This window comes from Myotis daubentonii, chromosome 5 (assembly GCF_963259705.1).
Source record: "Myotis daubentonii chromosome 5, mMyoDau2.1, whole genome shotgun sequence".
Lineage (NCBI taxonomy): Eukaryota > Metazoa > Chordata > Mammalia > Chiroptera > Vespertilionidae > Myotis > Myotis daubentonii.
The window spans coordinates 20,332,649-20,354,454 of record NC_081844.1 but is presented as its reverse complement, the minus strand read 5'-3'; the positions used below and the strand labels follow the sequence as shown (position 1 = coordinate 20,354,454).

Here is a 21,806-nt window from a genome sequence, read left to right as displayed (position 1 = left end):
CCGGGACCCGGAAGCGGGAGCGCGCAGGGGAGCGGCGGGCGCGGCGGGGCGGAGCGGAGCGGCCGGAGGATTGTTGGGCGGGCGGGCGGGCTGGCCGGGGACCCGACCCGGCCCGGGACCGGCGGCGCGCGGCGGCTGAGGCCCAGGTGAGTGCTTGCGCCCGCGGGCGGGGGCTCCCTCTCGAAGCTCGCGTCGGCGGGCTGCAGCGCAGGGACGGAGCTGAGGGGCAGTGGGGGGGTGTGGAGGCAGGGGTGGAGGGGGGGCGGGAACGAGCTTGGGGGTCGCGGAGGAGCTGCCGGAGACGGCGTGCGCCGGCGCCGGATGAAACGGAAGAGAGTTGTTGGGGTAGACCTTGTCGGGGAGTTTGTGGGCGAGTGGGGGTGGTAGGTCCTGTGGCTTTGAGCAGCCTCTCCGAAGAGGACGTGGCTTAAGTGGTAGTTGAGGGGTCGCAGGAAACGGGTCTGGGAGGGGCAGAGGCGAGGAGGCGGTGTTGAGGGGCCCACGCTGGGGGAAACGGGGCCAGGCTGGTGGGGGCGGGACAGCTTGGGTGCGAGCGGGGGAAGGGGTGCAGGACAGCCTGGGGGCGTCTGCCCACGGCCGACGGGGTGGAAGAAGAGTGCCTGAGGCCGGGCGGCGCCTGGGACTCCGTGGGTGTTCATAAATGCAAGAGGTTCGGAACGCACTGGCGCGGTGGCCCGCTCAATTGGGAAGAGGAACATGGGCGATGGAAGGGAGCAAAAGAGGGTAAAACTATGGCAAGAACTGAGGGCCTGTCCAGGGAGGGCCTGGGGAAGAGGGGAAGGAAGGACTGTCGAGTGACCCCATTCGGATGTTGGCATGCAGCCCATGGACATTGGTTGGGGAGGGGGGGGCTTCTCTTGATTCATCTTCTCAGTTTCACCCCCAGCCGCTGGGTGACCCTGGGTGAGTCCCAGCGCTGTCTGCGCCGGGATTCCGGACTGGAAAACCACACAACTCTTTTGCTAAGACCTGGCTGCCTGAAGCCCTGGGGGGAGTGGGAGGTGGGGAGGTGGGGGGAGCAGGGTGTCCCCCGGAGCAAGGAAGCAGACTCTGGGCCCTCCTTGGGACCGGAACTGGGTTTCAGAGGGGAGGGAGTGCATGTGCACGCTCCCTGTGTGCTAGGCTGTCACCACCTCCTCGCAGTTGCATCCTTGGACTTAAATGGGTAAAACGACATACAGGAAATCTGTCCTCCAGTGGCTGTGAGCTCAGCCCCAGACGCAGCCAGTGTGCCCTGCTTCTCTTCTGCATGCCTGTAGGCCAGGGCTCTCAAAGGCAAAGCCTCTCCTGCGCTCTGTGTCTGAGGTGGTAGCTGGTGGAGACATTGTGCCCTGCAGTTGGAGGGTCCCAGCTCCTACCTTGCTGTGTCCGGGTCTAGGAGTCTCCAGGCCCTGAAGCCATCCAGGAGCAGTGGGAGGTGACAAGGGCAGCTGGAAAGTTGTTTCACCATCTGATGGGCCCGATTCTGGCAAGGGCCTTGCATAGGGCAGTTTTGATCAGCATTCATGTCTCTCCTTTCCTGACTGTGGTGAACCTTGTCTGGGATCTGCCAGAGAGCCGGGGAGCCGGGGCTTATAGCTCACACAGGAGATAAATCTGGATAGCTTGAATGTAAACAGGACCACAGAAAGATAGCCACCCCCTTCACCTCCAGAATGTTCTGGCCCTTATGAAAGGTGGCTCCAGGATACTCATTCAGAGCCCGCAGTCATGCCTTGTGCAGACATTGAGCATGGACTTGCCCTGGCCAGAGCAGCCCCAATAAAGAGGACCAGAATCTTCTGGGTGCATGGCCCTGGCTGTTTTCTCCTCCCTGCACCAGGAGCATGGTCAGGTAGGCTCTCTTGGAGGGTCTTGTGTTGGGGGTTCTCACCTCCATCAAGTCTCTTTATTTCTTCACCTGCAAAATGAATGAACTGACCTCAGTCGGCATTTCTCAACTTTGAGACCCATCCCCTCCTGATAATCTTGGTGTGTTCGGCACACAGCCCCCTTGGATTTTATGCAGCTCCCCAACTGGTGATCCCCTCCCTGCTGCAGTGGTGTGGCCTTCCATTCTACAATTTATACCCAAAAATGATTTTTTTTTTAAACTGCACTTTCATGTTTCAAAGGGAAAGTTTGCAGTGCCAAACATGCTCTGCACACCGCACTTGTTCGCAAAGCTCTAGCTGCATCCTGTGGTTGGAAATTGCTGGGTGAGACCTTCCCTCAGGTCCAGGCCTATGACTGCAAGAAACAGGTGAGATGTAGGAATCCCCCGTTTGTTCAGCTGTAGGATTCATTCTTCGTCCGCAATAGGGGCTTGTTAACTTGCCACTTCCTTCTCCTCATCTCATCGAAATTGTGTGTCTTGGGTGGGCCCAGTGTTCAGTTAAGCAAGGGCTGATTGTGCTGGGGGCTGGTTCCAGGGCACAGAGATGAGCCCTCGTGCCCACCCCCCAAAACAGGAATACTGTAGTGGAGTTGAGTGGCAGTCAGTTCAGCAACAGAGCTAGCCCAAGAAGTCATAGGAATAGAATGAGGAATGACTAGTGCAAGCTTCAGGGCTTGGGAATTCCTGCAATTTCCCCAGAAGACATAGCTGGGCTCAAGCCAAGCCTTGAAGGATATGAAGGTGTGAAATGAAACCTGGAAGGAGGATTTGCACAAGCAGGTCCCTGTGCGGCTCTACCCTTCTGTGATAGACACTTTCGTACCCAACTCTTTTATTCTGCAAGGAGGGCCTGGTTCCTATTCCCCCAGTAAGGATACTGAGGCTCGGGGAGGTGATGACTTCAGAGATGGCTCCCTGGGTGAGCTAGAAACTTGAAGAATCATGAGTAACCTCAAATGGGTGAGGACCAAATCTCTAGAGCAGAGTTACTCAACTGCAGCGCCATTCATATTTGGGACTGGATCATTCTTTGCTGGGGGGCTGGGGGCCCCATAAATTTAGAATATTGAGCAGCATTCCTGGCTTCCACCCACCAGATGCCAATAGCACCCATCCCTCAAATTGTGACAACCAAAAATGCCTCCAGACATACTGTGTGTCCCTTGAGGGCAGAATTGCCAACAGTAAGAGCCTCTGCTCTATAGTAAAATCTGGCTGCTGCCCCAGGCCCACCATTGCCTCAGTGGATCTTTGGTGTAAGTTGAGCTCCTTGCAAGCTGCTTTCAAGAGCAGGAGTGGGGAAAAGAGGTCAGCAACTGAATTCTGCCCTCCAGGCAGTTCTTAATCTGGAGACTCGATAAAAAGGGGGCGCCACTGGGAACGGACCGAGGGGGAGTTGGACAACACACATTCAGAATGGACAGCAGAGGAGGAACAGGAGATGAGCGGGGGCTGTCTGCATTCGCCCAGACAACCATGCCATTGTCTTTCCCTTCTTTGTCTTACCACTGACCTGGATTTCTGCAGGAACCGTCCTTGCCTTGGCACAAGTTGTTGCTTTTCTTCTGAGATTAGAGGTATTTGATTCTCTTTTCAAGAGCTACTTTGGAGGTGATCCCGGATCAAGGTGGCTCTTGAAGCTACATTATGTTCTCATGTTTGCCCTCTTGTCTCCAGATGCCAGTCCATCTCTAAGACAAAAAAAATGTTAGACAAATTGTCTAACTTTTGCGCCTAGTGCATGCTTCTCCGCTTGTTCCCCAACTGTGACATTGCTGCGGTAACTCCATGAGAGGAAATGCACGTTCTGGGGCCTTCCCGAGCCCTTGTGGGCGATGTCCCTCCTCCCCTTCTTCCCCACCCACCAGCCCTTTGTATGTCCCCAAGTCCCCAACCAACTGTGCCAGGCAGCCCCTGCTCGGCTTCCCCACAGAGCAAGACAGGCCCTTCTCTCTGTCCTCCTGGATAGAGGGAGTCGCAGAACAAAGGGTTCTGTCTGCGCACTGCCAGGGCCCCGAAGAGCCAGCCTGCTGCCGGCCACTGCACAGAGCCCCCTCACTTCACCGCTCCAGTTTTCATTTTGGCCTAGAAAGGGCCTCAGAGAGGAGGCATGTCTCAGAAACGCAGGGATGAGTTTGGGTTCTACTCATTTCCTCGTCGAGACTTTCTTTCCTCGGCGGATCCCAATGATAAATAAAGTGGTGATTCAAGCATTTGGCCTGTGGATTAGTCAGAGTGATGAATAAGCTGACCTGGTCTGACTCATTCATTTATATCCCAGCTCAGCCCTGCTTCATGGGTCTGTATGTGCGAGAATGAGCTTTTCACTGCTGTCACTGCTGGCTGTGCGCGTTTCCTGTGGCTGCCATAAAAATGTACCCCAGACCTGGCCGGTGGTGCTCAGTGGTTAGAGTGTCGGCCTGCACACCAAAGGGTTGGGTGTTTGATTCCAGGTCAAGGGCATGTACCTGGGTTGCAGGTTCTGTCCCAGCCTTGGTCAGGGCATATGTGGGAGGCAGCCAATCAATGTGTGTCTCTCACATCAATAGTTCGTTTTCTCTCTCTCTCCCTTCCTTCCTCTCTCTTAAAAAAAGGGGGGGGGGGCAATAAAAAAATATATCCTCAGGTGAGGATAAATAAATAAGTAAATAATAAAGGCTCTGTCTCCAAAGACAGTCACATTCTGAGATGTTGGAGTTTAGGACTTCGACATAATAAATTGGGGGAGGGGGTGGAGACACACAATTCAGCCCATACCACTGGGTAAGGGGCCAATTTTATTTTTATTTAGTAAAGGGGTTTTGGACAAACAGTTGGACCAATAGGGAGTGAGTACATTTTGTTTTGTCTCACTCATTTAAGTAAACATTTTAGGGGTGGTGGGCAGGTTGGTCACGCCAACTTTGGCAGCTCCCTGCTAGGGAATTTTCCAGATCTTGCACATGTCCTTCCTTACACTTGGGGTGGCTGTAAAGAGGCAAGGACCCGGCTTGGGAAGGAGTGTATCTCAGACTCTGCAAGGGGCATATTTGGAGCCAGACCTGGGAGGCCTGTGTGTGTGTGTGTGTGTGTGTGTGTGTGTGTGTGTGTGTCCCTCCGTCCACCAGGGGTCCGGCCAAGGTTTATAATCGGGACATACTGTGGTCTCTGTCCTGAGTATTGCCAAACCTGTGACCAGCCTAAAGGATCACCTTTACTCTGCCTCCATGACAGCACATGGATAGGCTGGGAAGGGAGCTGTTTGGTGGCTATGACCAAGGATGTTATTAACAGGTCAGAACCCTGGACCATCAGCCACCCAGGTGATGGAGGGTATCATTGGGTCTGAAAGTGAAACCAGATCTTTGTGTCAGAAACTGGGCAAGGGGTGTGCTTCGTAGCTGTGAGGAGGGGGCCTTGCTCATGTGAAGACCGTGAGACGGGGATTGCAGACAGGTGGGAGGGGGTGACTCTGGGCCAGAGAGCACCCCATGCTGTTGGGGTGGCCACAGTCAAGAATGGAAAACAGGGATGGACGTGGGGGTCTTGTTAGGACAATGGGCTATGGCTAAAGGGTTCAGGATCTCTTTGTGATGGTGGGAATGTTCTAAAATTGAGTCCAAGGAGGGGTTATTAAAGAAACTGGAACAGGGACTCCTGGTGGGAGGCAACAGGTGGCTTTTGTGAAATAATTCATCACAGCGGTTCTCAATCTGTGGGTTGTGACCCCTTTGGGGGTCGAATGACCCTTTCACAGGGGTTGCCTAAGACCATCGGAAAACACATATATAATTACATATTGTCTTTGTGATTAATAACTATGCTTTAATTATGTTCAATTTGTAACAATGAAATTGGAGGTCACCACAACATGAGGAACTGTATTAAAGGGTCACGGCATTAGGAAGGTTGAGAACCACTGCGCTAAGAGCTCTGAAACAACCAGTGTTAATTGAGTGGCTGTTTAGTTCCAGGCATGAGATTCACAGCTGCATGGTTGTTGTTGCCCAAATCCCACATTGCAGCTAGTGAGGCAGAGTGTGTCCCCAGACTTGCGACAGGGGATCCACGGGGACATGTCCCAGGTTCGGGGGAGAGGGGGGCGGGTCCTGTGGACCTTAGAGCTGAGTAGGGCTTCCTCCTTCTCCAGGGCTGCCGAGCCGAGGTCTGAAGCAGGGCTTTCGTGTGTTGTCACTGTAGCTCTGCCCACAGGAGGTTCTCAAGGTGGCTTTCCACCAGAGCGTGACGACAGGTGGACTGTGTGATTTGGAGATCCCAAAGGGGTCTCCTCTGCCCATCCAGACCCTCTTCCCTGGCGGCCTTCCATGTCTTTATGAGCCCACCAGTCACCTGTAAAAGACCCAGAACCCAGCCTCCTACAGAGCCTCAAAGGTCTGTTGTCCCTGTCCCCCCGTAACCAGAACCCACCTGCATCCCAAGTGCCTGGCTTGACTACCATCAGTCCCCCCACACACTGCTATAGGAGCCACCCAATGGGGAAACCCTCCTCTTCCCCCCTCCCCCCTGGTAATCCAGCTGTCACATGCTGGTTGGCTAACCCCTTGTGTCATTCGTGCCCTGGTGCTCCCTGTGCCCAACCAGCCGGGGCTCCCCGTCAAACTTGCATGAAAATTTCAACTACATCCCACATTCACCAGGCTACTGGGTAGGATCTGACCTCCTCAACCTTGGCCCCTCCCCCTCCAGCCTCATTCTGTTGGTCACACTGGTCCCCTTGTTCTGAGGCTGCCTCTGCCCTTGGAGCTCACCACCCGCACTGGGCCGCCATCCCCAAGGGCTAGGCCTGTCCGCCCCTTCTCACTGCACAGGCCTCAGCAACTGTCTATTCTAATCACTTCCCTGCTTCCTGTTCCAAAAAAAAAGCCACCCTGGTCATTTGTTCCCACCAAAGCACCTTTAATATCTGGGGCTGAATCATTCTCTGCAGTCATATTGTGCACTGTAGCGTCATACTGTGCACTGTAGGGTGCTGAGCAGTGTGCCTGGCCTTCACCCACCAGATGCCATTCACACCACCCCTCCTCTCTATGGTGAGGTCCAAAAACGTCTCCCACCATGTCCTAGTGTCCACTGGGGAGGCCCTGGGTGTGACACACATCGCATCTGGTTGGAAATGCCTCTGCTCGTGGATTGGTTTGTGGTCAAGGTTCCTGAAGGCCAAGACACCTTGGCATTCTCACTCTCTTGTGCCCAACTGGCCTGGCTAGGTGGAGGGACTGGAGAAACATTTGTTGACAGGACAGGCTGAAGGATGTAGCTACAAACCCCTGGGGGAAGGATAGGTCTTGAGGGGCAGACGAATGGAATTGCTGGAGGAGGTGGCTGCCCTAGCACATGCCTGGGGAGGGGCTTTCTCCAGGGCTCAGACCGGTTGGGCCAGACTGGAAAGCCTGAGGGGTATGTCTTAGGGAAGAAAGGGACACACTCAGGCAACAGTTAAGAGAGGATGTCTATACTTGGAGTATCCAGTACCCTCTGCACTGGGGACCTGGATTTGTGCCCCAGGGTTGCCATAAGCTGGTACCCCAAACCAAGCAACTTAAACAATAGAAATTTATTCTCACAGCTTTAGAGGCCAGAAGTGCAAAATCAAGGTGTCGGCAGGGCCATGGCTCCCTCCTAAGCCTCCCTGGGAGACCCTTGCCTCTTACAGCTTTGGGGGTTCCAGGTGTTCCCGTGGCTGTGGCCGCATTGCATCACCCCAATCTAAACCCTAAGTTGTCCTCCAGCTCTGAGCTGCCTTGACTGAGAAACACACCTGTTTTGTAGCTGTTTCTCAGCATCCATCTTCCCAATAATGTCACATGATCATTTCTTCCTAAAAAATTCAAGGACACCCGCATGGAGATGCGGAAATGCTGTGTGTTCTAAGTGGTACCTCCTACATGATTCTACAGTCATGCCAGCCTCCTCCTTTTAGCTTGAGAATGATTTCATCCGATAAACATGTGGCTGCAAATTATGGCCTTATATAAACGAAGCTGCTCCACTACACTTTCTGGAGGCCCCGTCTGCCTTATTTTCCAGTAAATTCCAAATTGTTCGCCAAACCTATAGGCAGAACCTTGCTTTTTCATGCATAAAGCCTTGGCCAGGCCTTGAGCTCATTCACATTTGTCCACTCATCCACCCCTGGGGCTGTATTTGTGGTTGCCTCCCCTTCTCCCCTGCCTCCTTTCTCTAGGAGCATGAGAGAAAGGCCCTGGATTGAGGTTCACGTCTTCTCAGAGTGCAGAAAGTATACGAGTGTGGCGTTTGCAAAGCCTTAATTTTTCACAGTTCAGGTTTTACAGTGGGAACTTTGATTATGCACATAACATAAAATTCACTATTAATAACATTGAGTGCATTCACAGTGTTATACAGCCATCACCTCTATCTAGTTCCAAGACATTTACATCACCCCTTAAGGAAACCCCATCCCCGTTCGTTTGTCACTCCCATCTCCCCTCCCCCACCCCTGACAACCACTAATCTGCTTTCAGTCTCTGGATTTGCCTGTTCGGGACTTTTCATATAAATGTGATCATTTACCATGTGGCCTTTTGTGTCTGGCCTCTTTCCCCCGGCATGTTTTCAAAGTTCATATTGCAGTGCTTCACTCCTTTTTATGGCTGATTAATATTCCACTGTGTGGCTGGACCACATTTTGCTTATTCTTCATCCTTTGATGAGCATTTCATTCCCACCTTTTGGTCCTCTCAGCGGGAATTTTATAGTCTGCCAGCTTGACTTCCATTTGGTGGCATAGTTCTCTCCTGAGACCTGGGGAGGCAGATTCCATCAATGTGGGGGTATGTTTTGCTTCTGTTCACATTGTATGCACGGCTGAGAGTATTAGTTGGAGGATAGAATGGGCGTTTTAACTTCAGGATATTTGGTGAGATGGCTTGTATGAAGGACGGACCCATGGGTTTTTAGGACCTGCTGCCCCGACACATGGCTGCAGCCTGCGATTGCCGCTTGCCAAGCTGTGTCTCACCACCATCACCTTCCACCCCCAGACCTGCCTCCTCCAGTTCCTCAGCCCCTGACCTGCTTCCTTTCAGTCCGGGGATTCTTGAGGCACAGGTTTCACATCCACTTGTAACAAGGAATTTAAGCCATAGCGTGAGGGATTTCCAGGTCTCAGACTCTGTTAAGACTCAATGAGGAAGGCATACTTGGAAGCCAAAGAAAACCCTCCAACAGAGATGTCATTGTTTAATGACAATTAGTTAATGAGTTACCCATGAATCATCATGGCTGTGAAGCTGTGATCATTAAAACAGCATGGCACCACGCAGACATCAGCAGCCCAGAGGCAGACTCACGTGTGTCAAATAACTTATATGTGATATTTAACAAACAGAGGGGGCTCCTGGTCAGAGAAAGAAGGATTATTTAATAAAAAGCATTAAAACAATCACTTCACTCTCTAGAGAAAATCATTTGGATCCCCATTTACCCTCCCACACTTTCCTGGGTTGATTATTGTCCCCAAAACTCATGTCCACCCAGAACCTCAGAATGTGACCTTGATTGGAAATAAGGTCTTTGCAGATGTAAAGATCTCAAGATGAACTCATACTGAATCTAATAATTGGTGTCTGTATAAGAAGAGGCAAGGACACAGAGAGGTGCACCATGTGACGATGGAGAAAGATATGGGAGTGAAGCATCTACAAGCCAAGGAACACCAAGTGTTGGTGGCAGCCCCCAGAAGGTGGGAGAAAGGCCTGGGATGGATTCTCCCCCAGAGCCTCCATTAGGAGCCAGCCCTGCTGACATCTCGGTTTTGGACTTTTTCAGAATGTGAGACAATTAATTTTATTATTTTAAGCCACCTAGTTTGCAGTCCTTTGTTACAGCAGCCCTAGGAGACTCAGATACCTTTTGAAATAATTTCCAGATGGATAAAGGCTTAAATGCAAAGAATAAATCTGGGCCCTGGCTGGTGTTTCTCAGTGGTTAGAGTGTCAGCCTGCGCATGGAAATGTCTCAGGGTCGATCCCCAGTCCAGGGCACATGCCTGGGTAACAGGTTCAATTCCCCCTCAGGGCCTGTGTGGGAGGCGACCAATTGATGTGTCTCTCTCACATAGTTATTTCTCAATTTCTCTCCCTCTTTCTTTCTCACTCTCCCTCCCTCCCTTCCACTCTGTAAAAATCAATGGAAAAAAATATCCTTGGGTAACATTTAACAAAAGGAATAAATCTGGGAAGGAAAGGTATAGTCCTGTGTTAATCAGATTTGGGGAAGGAATGGGCAGTAGACATAAAAATAATAATAAACCACAGATCTGACAGCCTGAAAATGTAAAATATTTGTCTCAAAAAACACCATATTCAAAAGTAAATTGATATGAATTAGTTTCATCAAACATGGCAAAGAGTTTAATAGCCTTCCTATACACAGAGCTCCTCTAACACAGTAAGCCCCCCAAAGCAGTAGTATGCTTCAGTGGGGAAATGGGCAATAGGCATGAACAACTTAGAAAAATAGAAAAACATCTGTTCAAGAGACATAATTTTTAAAAAATCCAGCCTGACAGTCAAAGTAATATGAGTAGCAAGATGCTTTTTTGTGCCCAGAGAGGGTCTGATCAGTGGAGTGTTACAGGCACAATGGTGCCACCTAAATGGAATGAGGGCTGCTGGGCCAGAAGGTCCGTCCTGAGATTTTGCACCAGGAACGTTATTGCCTGGGACCTGGCAGAGGGATTTGAATGGCATGCCAACCTGAGGTTAAGGATGGCACCGCAAGGAAGCAGCAGGGTGGGGCAGACCTCCATCTGGGATTTGGGTATGCAAAGCAGTGGGCAGGGTCTGGGGGTAGGTGAATGGTTGTTTGGCTCACTGGGGAATGTTACGTCCTCCGGTGGGTCGGGGTTCTCGGCAGCTTCTCCATGGTTGGGCTGGAGAGACCCTGCAAGGTCTGGCCTCCGAGCCTGGCCTTGGGCTGGGTTGGGAGTGGCCACAGGGTGCCATTCAGCCAGTGTGGAGACGGAAGAGTGCTGTGCTGTATGGACCCCGCTGACCAGGGGCTCTGAGGACCAGCTATGGGATGCGCCCAAGGGGCTTTGTGCTGGGACACCCACATCTACACCGATGCATCCAGGGACTCCATGGGAAGACCTGGCTGGCTGATGGGAAGAGACAGCTGTTCTGGGGACATGGTGACAGCAGATATGATGTGGTCAGTGAGAGGGGCAGAGATCTAGCCCTTTGGATGTTCCAGGCAGGGCAGATAGAGGTGGCTGTGTTGGGCTGGAGGTGGGGCAGGTGTCCTTGGACATGAGCACAGTCCCTGAGGGGGTGCAGTGCAGTCAGTGTCCTGGGAATGGAGCCCGGGGGCAGGGCAGGCAGAGGTGATGCTGGCTGCACAGCAAGTGAGCAGGCCTGGGAGAGGCTGCTGGCAGCAGGAGCTTGGTGGTACTTTCTGGGGCAAGGGCAGTGGTTCCATGGTGGGAATGGGGAAGTCTGGCTTCAGGCTGTGCGGAAGCAAGGAGGTGACCGGGCTTTACCCTGGGCTGGAGAAGGATTTATTAGTGTCTCTGGCTTTAAGGCAACGTGAGCTGTTTGCTGGGAGGGTCCTCCCCCTAAAACCTCTGGGGAAGTGGGGGAAGGAGGCTACTCTGGGAGGAGAGAAGGGCCAAGTGAGGCCGGGCTAAGCAAGTAAGGGCCACCAGACAGGTCTGGCAGAGGAATTCCCAGGACGCAGACATGGTGGGCCTGGGTGGGCTCTGACAACGGCTAGAGGCATAGCTGCAGCAGGGCAGTCGGGTGGACCCTTTGGTGGACAAGCGGCCTCAGCTGGTTTTGGCCCTACCCCCTTTCAAAGGCTTTTCCCCTCCCTGCAGCCCTGGCTATCAGCAGCTGCCTGGAGCAAGCTTTATCTGCTTCCTCCTGGCCTGGGGTGGGGCATGCATCAACTAGTTCTTTAATGCCCCTCGCCCCCCAATCTCCAGTCTCTGAGCGCAGGGTCTCCTGCTACCCGCACCAAGGGCCCCGGAGCTGCAAATGTCTCCTATAGGCCTCTGTTCACAGCGGGGCTCCGAAAGCGTCTGATGATCAGCTTTCCCTGGAGGATGTGGGGTGGCCCTGAGTGCCGCTGGTCATGTGGCCCGCAGCCCATCCAGGCCTCGGCCAGACCCTCGTCAGGGCAGGTGGTGAAACTGCAGGAGCAGGCTCATGTCACTCGCCTCCGATGGCTTCTTGTTGAGGTTGGTGTCTGCTGGAGGGAGAAAGACTCTTCATGTGACCTCTCTACCACCTGCATCCAGGCAGCTTGAGAGTGAGACAATCCAAAGCCCCCAGCCTGTGAGCTGGTTCACCCTTCCGGAAACTGTGGTGCTTATCAGCCATGTCTCCACGAGTGCAAGTCACAGAGGTGTCATCTCTTCCTAAAGACCTGGCTCTGTGTGTACACGCACACATGTGTGTGCATATGAAAGTGCTGTGCACATGTGTCCATGTTTGTGTGCTTTCATATATGTGCATCCAAACATGCACGCATGTTCTGTGTGTGAGTGCAGGAGTGTGGGTGTGTTCATATGAGTGTGTCCATGCATGTGCGTCTTTGTGGTTTATACTCTCTCACATTTGTTTGCATATCAGTTTCTCTCACCGGGCTTTGAGCCAAGTTTGGTTCATCTTTGTATCCTCAGTCATGCTTAGGTGGCACACTGAGCACGCACCTGACCCACACGTATTTATGCCTCTTACTCCGAGACAGTCACTGTTGCCAACATTGGCTGCAGTTTATCTTTTTCTGCAGTGTCTTCAGAAACAAATGCATTTTTTGAAAATAAACTTTTCCTGTTGGAGTCATTAGAGATTTACAGAAAAGTTGCAAATACAGTACTGATAGTTCCCTGAATTCTTCCCGCACCCTCCCCTACCGCGATCATCTTACATTATCAGGCACATTGTACAGTTAAGAAATGGACATTGATACACTGCTCTTAACCAACCTCCTGACCTTATCAGATGTCCCCGATTCTTCCATTTGTGTTCTTTTTCTAGTCGAGGACCCCGTCCTGGAAACCCCGTTGAATTTAATTATCACGTCTCCTCTGTCTTTCCTTGTTGCTCATAACCTTGGCGGCCTTAGGAGGACGGGCTGGGCATCCATCTGATGTTCTCCATAGGAGACTGGGGTTGTGGGTTCTAGAAGCAAATACATTCTGAGAAGTTTTCTTGAGTGAGTTTTTGAGGGCTCTTCCTGACTTGGCCCTCCTCATTGGAATTTGGGGTACCCTGTTGTTTCAGAATCCCTGAGTTTCAAGGTAGGTTCTTGCTGTCCCAGTATATTGTGGGGAGGTAACCAAGGCCTGTGGGATCAAGTCTTCATCTTGGAGAGCTGGCGGGGAGATTTTGTCCAAGAGGAAAAGCCAGGAAGGATGTGGACTGGGAAAGGCTTAGCTGAGACATGACTGTGATGATAGGGCTTGCAGGGTCATGGGCTGACCCTGGGTGAGGAGGGATGGGGGTTAGGATGGTGTAAACTCCAGGGGAAGGGCTTGATCTTGGAGAGGAGGGGGTCTGGTGCTGTCACTCTGCAAGAGTCACAGAGGTCACCTTTAAGGACAGACAGAGGCTCTCACCACTTGTTGGCTTTTCGGGAGAGCCCTATCTGGCAGGGTATTCAGGGGCTGTTTGTCTAGGGTGGGCGTCAGTGTTTCCTACCACAACTACCGTACTGACGGTGCTGCCCCCTCCCTTTCAGCTCCAGAAGCGTGCCCTGAGCCTGGGAGGCATGCTGAAGCCAGGCGGCTGGCAAGATGAGTGTGAACGAGGCAGGCAGCTCCGGCTGCCAGAGGCAGGCGGCCTATCACCTGCATATCTACCCACAGCTGGCCACCAGCGAGAGCCAGGCCCCGTGCTGTGTGACAGCCACCAAGGACAGCACTACGTCCGACGTCATTCAGGACGCTGTCACCAGCCTGCGGCTAGATGGAACCAAGCGCTATGTGCTGGTGGAGGTCAAGGAGACAGGCGGGGAGGAGTGGGTGCTGGACGCCAACGACTCGCCTGTACACCGCGTGTTGCTGTGGCCTCGACGGGCACAGGACGAGCACCCGCAGGAAGATGGTTACTACTTCCTGCTGCAAGAGCGTGACTCAGATGGGGCCATCAAATATGTACATATGCAGCTGATGGCCCAGGCCACAGCTGCCCGGCGCCTGGTGGAGCGCGGCCTCCTGCCCAGGCAGCAGGCGGACTTTGATGACCTGTGCAACCTCCCTGAGCTGACCGAGGCTAACCTCCTGAAGAACCTCAAGCACCGCTTCCTACAGCAGAAGATCTACACGTATGCGGGAAGCATCCTTGTGGCTGTCAACCCTTTCAAGTTCCTCCCCATCTACAACCCCAAGTACGTGAAGATGTACGAGAACCAGCAGCTGGGCAAGCTAGAGCCACACGTGTTCGCGCTGGCCGACGTGGCCTACTACGCCATGCTCCGGAAACGTGTCAACCAGTGCATTGTGATCTCGGGTGAGAGCGGCTCAGGCAAGACACAGACCACCAACTTCCTGATCCACTGCCTCACCGCCCTGAGTCAGAAGGGCTACGCCAGTGGTGTTGAGAGGACCATCCTGGGCGCCGGCCCCGTGCTAGAGGTGAGCAGGGCAGGCGTCAGAAGGGGCCTTAACATGGGGGTTTTATTATTGCGAGAAGATAGTTTGTTATACGCACGGTTCCCTAGAAACAGGAGCTTTGCTAGAAACAGGGCCACACGAGGAGGCACCAGGGCTGGTCAGGAATAGGCAGGTGTGAGGGGGAATCATGGACAAGAGTCCCTATTGTGATTTTCATGGGAAGGGATGGGTGAGGCAGGGTGAGCAGGTTTAGGATTGGCTGGTTTCAATCATTTGAGGGCTCTTGGACATAGGGGCTGCCCAGGTTGTCTGGTATCTGGCACTGGGTGATCAGGGCAGGTGGATAGTGGTCCTGACTGTGAAAGCTTGATAGGAGAGGTGGTAGGAGTGTGGGCTCTGACTGGGTGGGTTTGCATATGGGAGATATGCTCACAGGCAAGACCTTTGCCCTCTCTAGGTATTGGCTAACCCGAGGAGGGGCAATCCCTCCAGGGTCAGGTAGGCCCCAGATGTCAAAACATCAGAAGGTAGGGGGGAAAAAAAGGCCTGATATTCGCTGTTGACGTCTGGGAGGCAGCAATCTGTACTCCAGGTCCCAGAAATAAAAGGATGGCATGTCCAAACCGAGCAGTTCGTGATGGAGGGTTTCCAGTGGGGCTGTGGCGTGGAAGAAAGCCATCAAGGCGTAGTGCAGGCCTGGGGGCCGAGGGACAGTGAGGCGAGGAGAGGGCCACCGGGCAGCATTGTATGGTCAGTGGGGGCGGAATCCCTCTCGGCCCTCTGTCCAGTATCCCATGGCCAAACCCCGTGAAAGCCATCGATGTGTTGCTGTGGGTAAGCCCTCTGGATGCAGGGGCAGCAGAAATGACTATGCACTGTTCCTCACTCTCGGGTTCTTGAGACAAGAGGCATTCACATTTCAGAACATGGCCCAACCGTCATCGCCGGGGAGGGCCCGGGCATTGTGTGGCCCAGAGTTTGTGTGGCTCTGGGTTTGGCATCTAGGACTCTTTCTTCTTTAAAAAAGATTTTACAATAAATAATTATTATATAAATAATTTTAATCTTAAGGATTTAATTTTATCCATTATAATATAAATTATTGTGTTTCTTAGAGCAGTTTTAGATTTATAGCAATAATGAGCAGGGAGTACAAGAGATCCCTGAAGTCCACAGTTTACTTTAGGGTTCACTCTGTGCTGTGCATTCTGTGGATTGGGACATATGTACAGTGTTACTTATCCACTGTTATAGTATCATACAGAGTAGTTCTCCTGCCCTAAAAAAACCCCATGCTCCGCCTGATCATCCCTCTCCCCCTCAAACTCCTGGCAACCACTGATCTTTCACTATCTCCATCATTTTGCCTTTTCCAGATTAGTTTCCTCCACTCAGCGATATGCGTGTAAGATTCCTGGCTTGAGACTTCATTTGCCAATTAACACCTCACAATCTGGATGTGCCATAACCTGTCCATCTAGACCCCCCTCTTTGAGGGTGCAGTAGCCTTGCCTACCTTGGAGTGTTGACCTCCAGCTTCTGCCATTCCCCCCAAGCTGAGGGCCTAAAGCAGCTACCTCGGGCTGCTGTGCAAATTCACTGAAATCACATCTAGACTGCGCCTGCTGAATGCATTTCAGTTCCTCTTCCTCCCTGTTGATCTCTGAGATCATCAGCAAGAAATTCATTGGAAATGGCTGTATGGCCTGGCCCTATGCCTACATGGATAGCCTGTTTCTGTCTTCTCCTATATATGTAATGTAAAGATTATTATTTTTTGTGTAAATGTTTTAAAAATTACTGAGTAACCCAGCTGCAGAATGAACACTTTTTTCTTTAATGCTGTGTACTCTGTGTATGTTCCCTCCTCTATTCTGATCACTCATTCATTCTACAAATATTTCGCACACATGTCTGCCATGTGCCAGGCACTGTTCTAGGCACTGGGCTATGTGGTGGCCACAGTGGACACAAAGGCTGCCTGAGGAGAACTGTCGCCTCAATGATGAGAAGGCAGGCAGAGCTAGGAGCCAATAAGAAGCCAGCAGGCCCAAGGAAGAAGGATTGAGGGGGTAGGAGGTAAGATGTGCTGCTGAGCTGGACCTACCTGCAAAGAGGGGGATCCATACAGGAGGAGGCACAGCCAGTGCAAAGGCCGGGAGGCTGGACTGTGCCTGGTGTGTTGGAGGAAAGGCAAGGGCCCAGGAGTGGGGTGAGTGGGAGGCAGTGGGGACAGAGAGGTGACAGGGAAATCACTCATGGCCTTGTGGGCCGCAGGGACGGCCCTGTGTGACATGGGAGCTAAGGAGGTTGTCCCAGGTTCAATTTTGGCTCCATCCCAGCTCTGAAACTCAGCTGTGGTGAAGCCAGTGGCCCCACCGCCCTCCCAACAAGTATCAGGAGCCGTGGCATGTGCTCTAGGCCAGTGCATTAGCTCCTGGCACCAATCAGAGTCCTGACTGAAATGCTGCAGGCTGTCAATGACGTTAGAAATTAAGAACATCAATGAGAGGGCAGACCCAGTGTTTACCAAGTGGAGCATTTTGCCAAGTGGTCATTCACCCCTCGTGGAACCAGGCAGGCAGGTGGGTGTGCCCATGCTTGGTGAGGACGCTGAGCCCTGAGGTATCAACCTGACATGGTGAGGAGGCAGGATTGACATCAGGTGTAGTTTCCTCTTCTAGCTAAGGACCATCCAGGGCACCTGGAGGAGGTTCCTGTGGCTGCCATAACCAACTACCACAGACGGGGAGCTTCAAGCAACAGGACTTTAAAGTTGTCCCTCAGTATCCATAGGGGACTGGTTCTAGGACCCCTGGAATCACCAAAGTTCTCAGATGCTCAAGTTCCGTCTATAAAATGGCACAGTAACTGCAGATAGCCTATATTTACACAGAGGCTACAGCCGGGGATGCCTGTATATCACTTCATTCACGTAGATTCAGCATAGTGCTCAGTACCTGGCAAATTCAGGTTTTGCTTTTGGGAAATTTTTGGAATTCTTTCCCCCGAATATTTTTGATCCTCGGTTAGTTGAATCTACAGGTGCAAACCCCATAGATTCAGAGGGCCGACTCTATTTTCTCACAGCTCTGAAGGCCAGAAGTCTGAAATGCAGGTGTTGGCAGGGCCACGCTCCCTCCAAAGGCTCTAGGGGAGGACCCATCCTTGTCTCTTCCAGCTTCTGGTGGCTCCAGGCATTCCTTGGCTTGTGGCTGCATCACCCCAATCTCTGCCTCTATCGTCACATCGCCTTCTCTTCTTGTAAAGACACTAGTCATTGGATTTAGGGCCCACCCTAACACAGGATGACCTCATTCTAATTACATCAGCAACAACCCCATTTCCAAATAAGGCCATGTTTACAGGTTCTAGATCAGGACATGGACGTGACTTTGGGGGACGTGTCCAGAACAGCCCCCACTGAGTGACAGCTGGCAGTGTCTGAGGCCTTCTCCCCTGAGGGCCGCCTGGCTCAGCAGTCAGCCTGGAGGCCCTCAGTGTCTCGCATCAGCATCCTTGCTCCTCCCCCTGCAGTTGCCTCAAGGGATCTTGGCACATTCTTGGAGTGCCGTTAGTCACCCTCTGTGGCAGGCATCTGCACCCTATGAGTCAGATGCCTCTGACCTGGCTGCCTCCCTCGGGCCTCAGCAAGAGCCAGCACAGCCAAGTTTCCCCAGCAGTTAGAATCTGCTGGAGGGCGGTGCTCTGCTGGAGGGCGGTGCCCGCACCAGCTTCCAAAACTGGCTTCAGCCAAATCCACATCGGGGCCATAAACATGCTTCCTGGGGCGACCTTTTGGAAAGGGAGAAGGTTATTTTAATTTAGAGCTGGGGTTCCCAGTTGAGGCACCACTAGTGTCTGGAACCAGGTCATTCTCTGTGGGGGACATCTGTGCACTGCAGGGTGTTGAGCAGCAGCCCTGGCCTCTACCCACCAAGTTCCAAAAGCAACCTCTCCCCAAGTTACGACAACCAAAAATGTACCCAGACATCACTAAGTGTCTCCTGGGGGGCAGAGTCTTCCTCGGGTGAAAACAGCTGTCTAGAGTCACAGCTTGGGATCCCACGAGACCCAGTCACTGTTTCTTTCAGGTGCCAACCATTTTGTCCATAAGTAAGTCCCAGCCCTCCTGTGCTAATCCAACAGGCACTTTCTAATAACAGGAATAATTGGTTATCGGCCTTCGGGACCCACTTGGGTCTCAAGCTTCAGGTGCCACAGTTTCCATCTGTCATCTCCCTGAGCCCTCGAAACAGCTCTGCTTGTTTTAAAGATGAGAAAACAGAGCTGCAGAGAGGCACGCTAGGATGCAAGTGTCCGGGGCTGCCATTATAAAGTACCACCAACTGGGGAGCTTAAGACAACAGGAGTCTGGAGTCAAGGCGTGGGCAGGTTGGCTTCTGGAGGCTCTGAGGAAGAGCAGAGCCAGGCCTCTCTCCCGACTTCTGGGAGCTTCCAGCAGCCCTTTGGCATTACTTGGCTTGTGGCCGCATCACTGTAGTCTCCTCCTACATCGCCACGTGCTTTCTCCCCATGTGTCTCTATGTCTCTACTCTCCATTCTCTTATGAAGACACTGTCATTGGATTTAGGGCCCACTCTAAATCCAGGATGAGCTCACCTTTAGATCCTTACCCTTTGTGCAAATAAGGACCCATTCACAGGCTCCTGGGATGAGGACTTGGACATATTTGGGACATGGGGGCAGGGAGACACAACTCAACCCACTCTAGTCTGGGTTCTCCTGGCCACACAGCAGGCAGCCATAGCTGGACCAGGGTTCAAAGCCAGCTGGAGATGAGCCTGAGTTCATGGTATCTCCCTGCATCCCCATGAAGGATTCCCTCCTCACCTTGGCCAAAGATCGGCACCACTGGCCGTGTCTGGTACTTTTTACAGCTCTACAAAAGGAGAAGTTGAGTTGTTTTGAGGTTTGAGTGTCACCAGGCGCCACCTCCCTGCTGTAGCCCCCACCCCCATCCCCCGGACGCGGGTTGCAGTCTCACTGTGCAATTCTGACCAGAAAACAGGAAGGGGGCACTGTGGAAAGCCAGTTCCAATCAGCTGATTCGTCGCCTGCTGCACTTAACTGCTACTGTCACAGTTTCACACGGTGTCACTTGACCGTGCTCAGCTACAGCCTGCCCTCTGAACCGCCCTCCCTTCCCAAACACGACATGTATGTGGGACTTGCCTGAGCTCAGGAAGACTGAAGGTGCAGATGGCAGACTCACTAGGGCCTTGAGCAGTCTGGGGTCTTTCTCAGGGAGACTCGCCCCTCCAGATGCAGCAGCCCATAGCATTGGCCACTGGACCAACCACAAAATACTGCCAGGACCTGTGCCTCCTCCTTGGCCACAGACCTCACCATCAAGGCTTAGCATGGAGGGCTTAAGGCCTCGGTTCTCTTTGTCTTTCCTGAACTGTAACAACGCCACCGACATTAGCAAATGCACATAGGGTTTTAATTTCGAAAGCAGAAATGAAATGAGGATCCTTGCTGGTCAAGCTGCTTTCCCAAGCGGCCAGAGGCGACTGTGTGCCAGGGTTCAGGCCTTCGTGTAGCCGCTGTGCCCTGGCCCACACAGAGAGAGGAAGCTGAGAAACAGTGACGCCCCAATCTGCTCAGCATACTCATAGGAGACTGGTGACCCAAGATAGCGAGACATAGGACCCAGGGGATTCCTGGAACTTGCTGCTGCCTCCAATCTGCCTGTGGGGCCCCAAAGGAGCCTGTTCTAGAACTGGCATCTGTGCCAACCTGGTCCTGAGCACCAAACCCCTTCTTAGGGCCCCACAGACCCAGTATCACATGACCCCAGACTGCCCTCAGCCGTCTTCCACCTGCCCAGCTGCTGTTCCCACTACCCTCTGTCAGCACCAGGGCACCAGCCTAGGCAGGTCACACAGAACCACATGTCATCATCCACCTTGACCCATGTCCTCATGGACACCTACCCAGACCATATCCTTCTCTCCACAGGGCACTGATAGGTCAGTCACTACCCAGTGTTGGGAGTGCATAGGCAAAGACACTCAGCCAGGAGGACAGAGATGGAAGGTTCTGGAATGAGGAGGCATGCCTCTGCAATTAGGGTTTTTATTTAAGACCCTTTCTGAGATATAATCCATCCATTTCAAGTGAATAATTCAGTATTTTTGAGCACATTTATTATGTTATTCAACAAGCACCTCTATCTAATTCCAAAACATTTGCATCACCCCGAAAAGGAAACCCCATTAGCAGCCACTCCCCATTTCCTCTCCCCCAGCCTCGTCACCGCTGATCTGCTTCTTAGAGCTCTCAGAAGTCAGCCCCCAGCCCCTGGCCCGTGGTCAAGGCTCTGGCTGGCTGGGAGATCAGTACAACATCGTGTCACCCATCAGCGTGGGAGGGAGAGTGAGAGCCCAGGATGGGATCCTAGAAAAATGGACAGTATAGGGCAGTGATGGCGAACCTTTTGAGCTCGGCCTGTCAGCATTTTGAAAACCCTAACTTAACTCTGGTGCCGTGTCACATATAGAAATGTTTTGATATTTGCAACCATAGTAACACAAAGATGTATATTTTTGATATTTATTTTATATATTTAAATGCCATTTAACAAAGAAAAATCAACCAAAAATATGAGTTCGCATGTCACCTCTGACACACGTGTCATAGGTTCGCCATCACTGGTATAGGGAAATATGGTGGTGCAGGGATGGGAGAAGAAGCCTGTGTCCTGGAGATGGGCTATGGAAAGCCCATAAGGGAGATGGGCCCCACCTGAATAGCTACAGAGTGTAAAGAATAGAATCTCTGGCTGGTTCTGTCCCCAGGGTGGCCTCCCGAGGATGTTTGGGGGGCTTTGGGTTGACAGAGCAGCCCCAAGGAGGTAGGTGCTAAGGCTGGAACCCTGGGGCAGGGGCAGGCAAATGGCACAGAGAACGGAAGGTAATTAAGGCCTTATGTCGACGTAAGGCCTCACAGACAGAAACACACAAGGACAAAGGCCACCAACGTCTGGGTGCCGATGGATCCTTCCTCCTGGGTGGGGTGTCCTGTGCACTCTAGGGTATTGAGCAGCAGCCCTGGCCTCTAACTATCAGGGGCCAGTAGCACCTCCTTCCCCAGTTGTGACAACCAAAAATGTCTCCAGACATCACTAAGTGTCTCTGGAGTGGCAGAGCACACCAGTTGAGAATAAATTTCAGGCCAACTGCATGCAAAGACTGATTTCAGTTGAACAGATGTTCCGTGTTCTATACCTTAATAGTTTCAATTTCTTTTTCAGTAATATTTTGCTATTGTTACACATCAACCCAACTGTATTTAGTGCCA

General features: G+C 52.4%; 1 protein-coding gene across 10 annotated transcripts in view; it reads left to right on the top strand.

Moving 5' to 3' along the window:
• MYO9B (myosin IXB) overlaps positions 1-21,806 on the top strand; it is an 87,320-nt gene continuing 65,514 nt past the window's right edge. For 8 of the 10 annotated variants that reach the window (XM_059696329.1, XM_059696330.1, XM_059696327.1 and 5 more), the window contains exons 1-2: positions 1-146; positions 13,607-14,501. In XM_059696329.1, coding sequence (XP_059552312.1) covers positions 13,662-14,501 — 840 coding nt within the window. In that variant the 5' untranslated portion in view covers positions 1-146; positions 13,607-13,661. Of the gene's footprint in view, positions 147-2,135; positions 2,264-13,606; positions 14,502-21,806 lie in introns of all 10 variants that reach the window. The other 2 variants (XM_059696326.1, XM_059696331.1) reach the window with 2 other exon arrangements.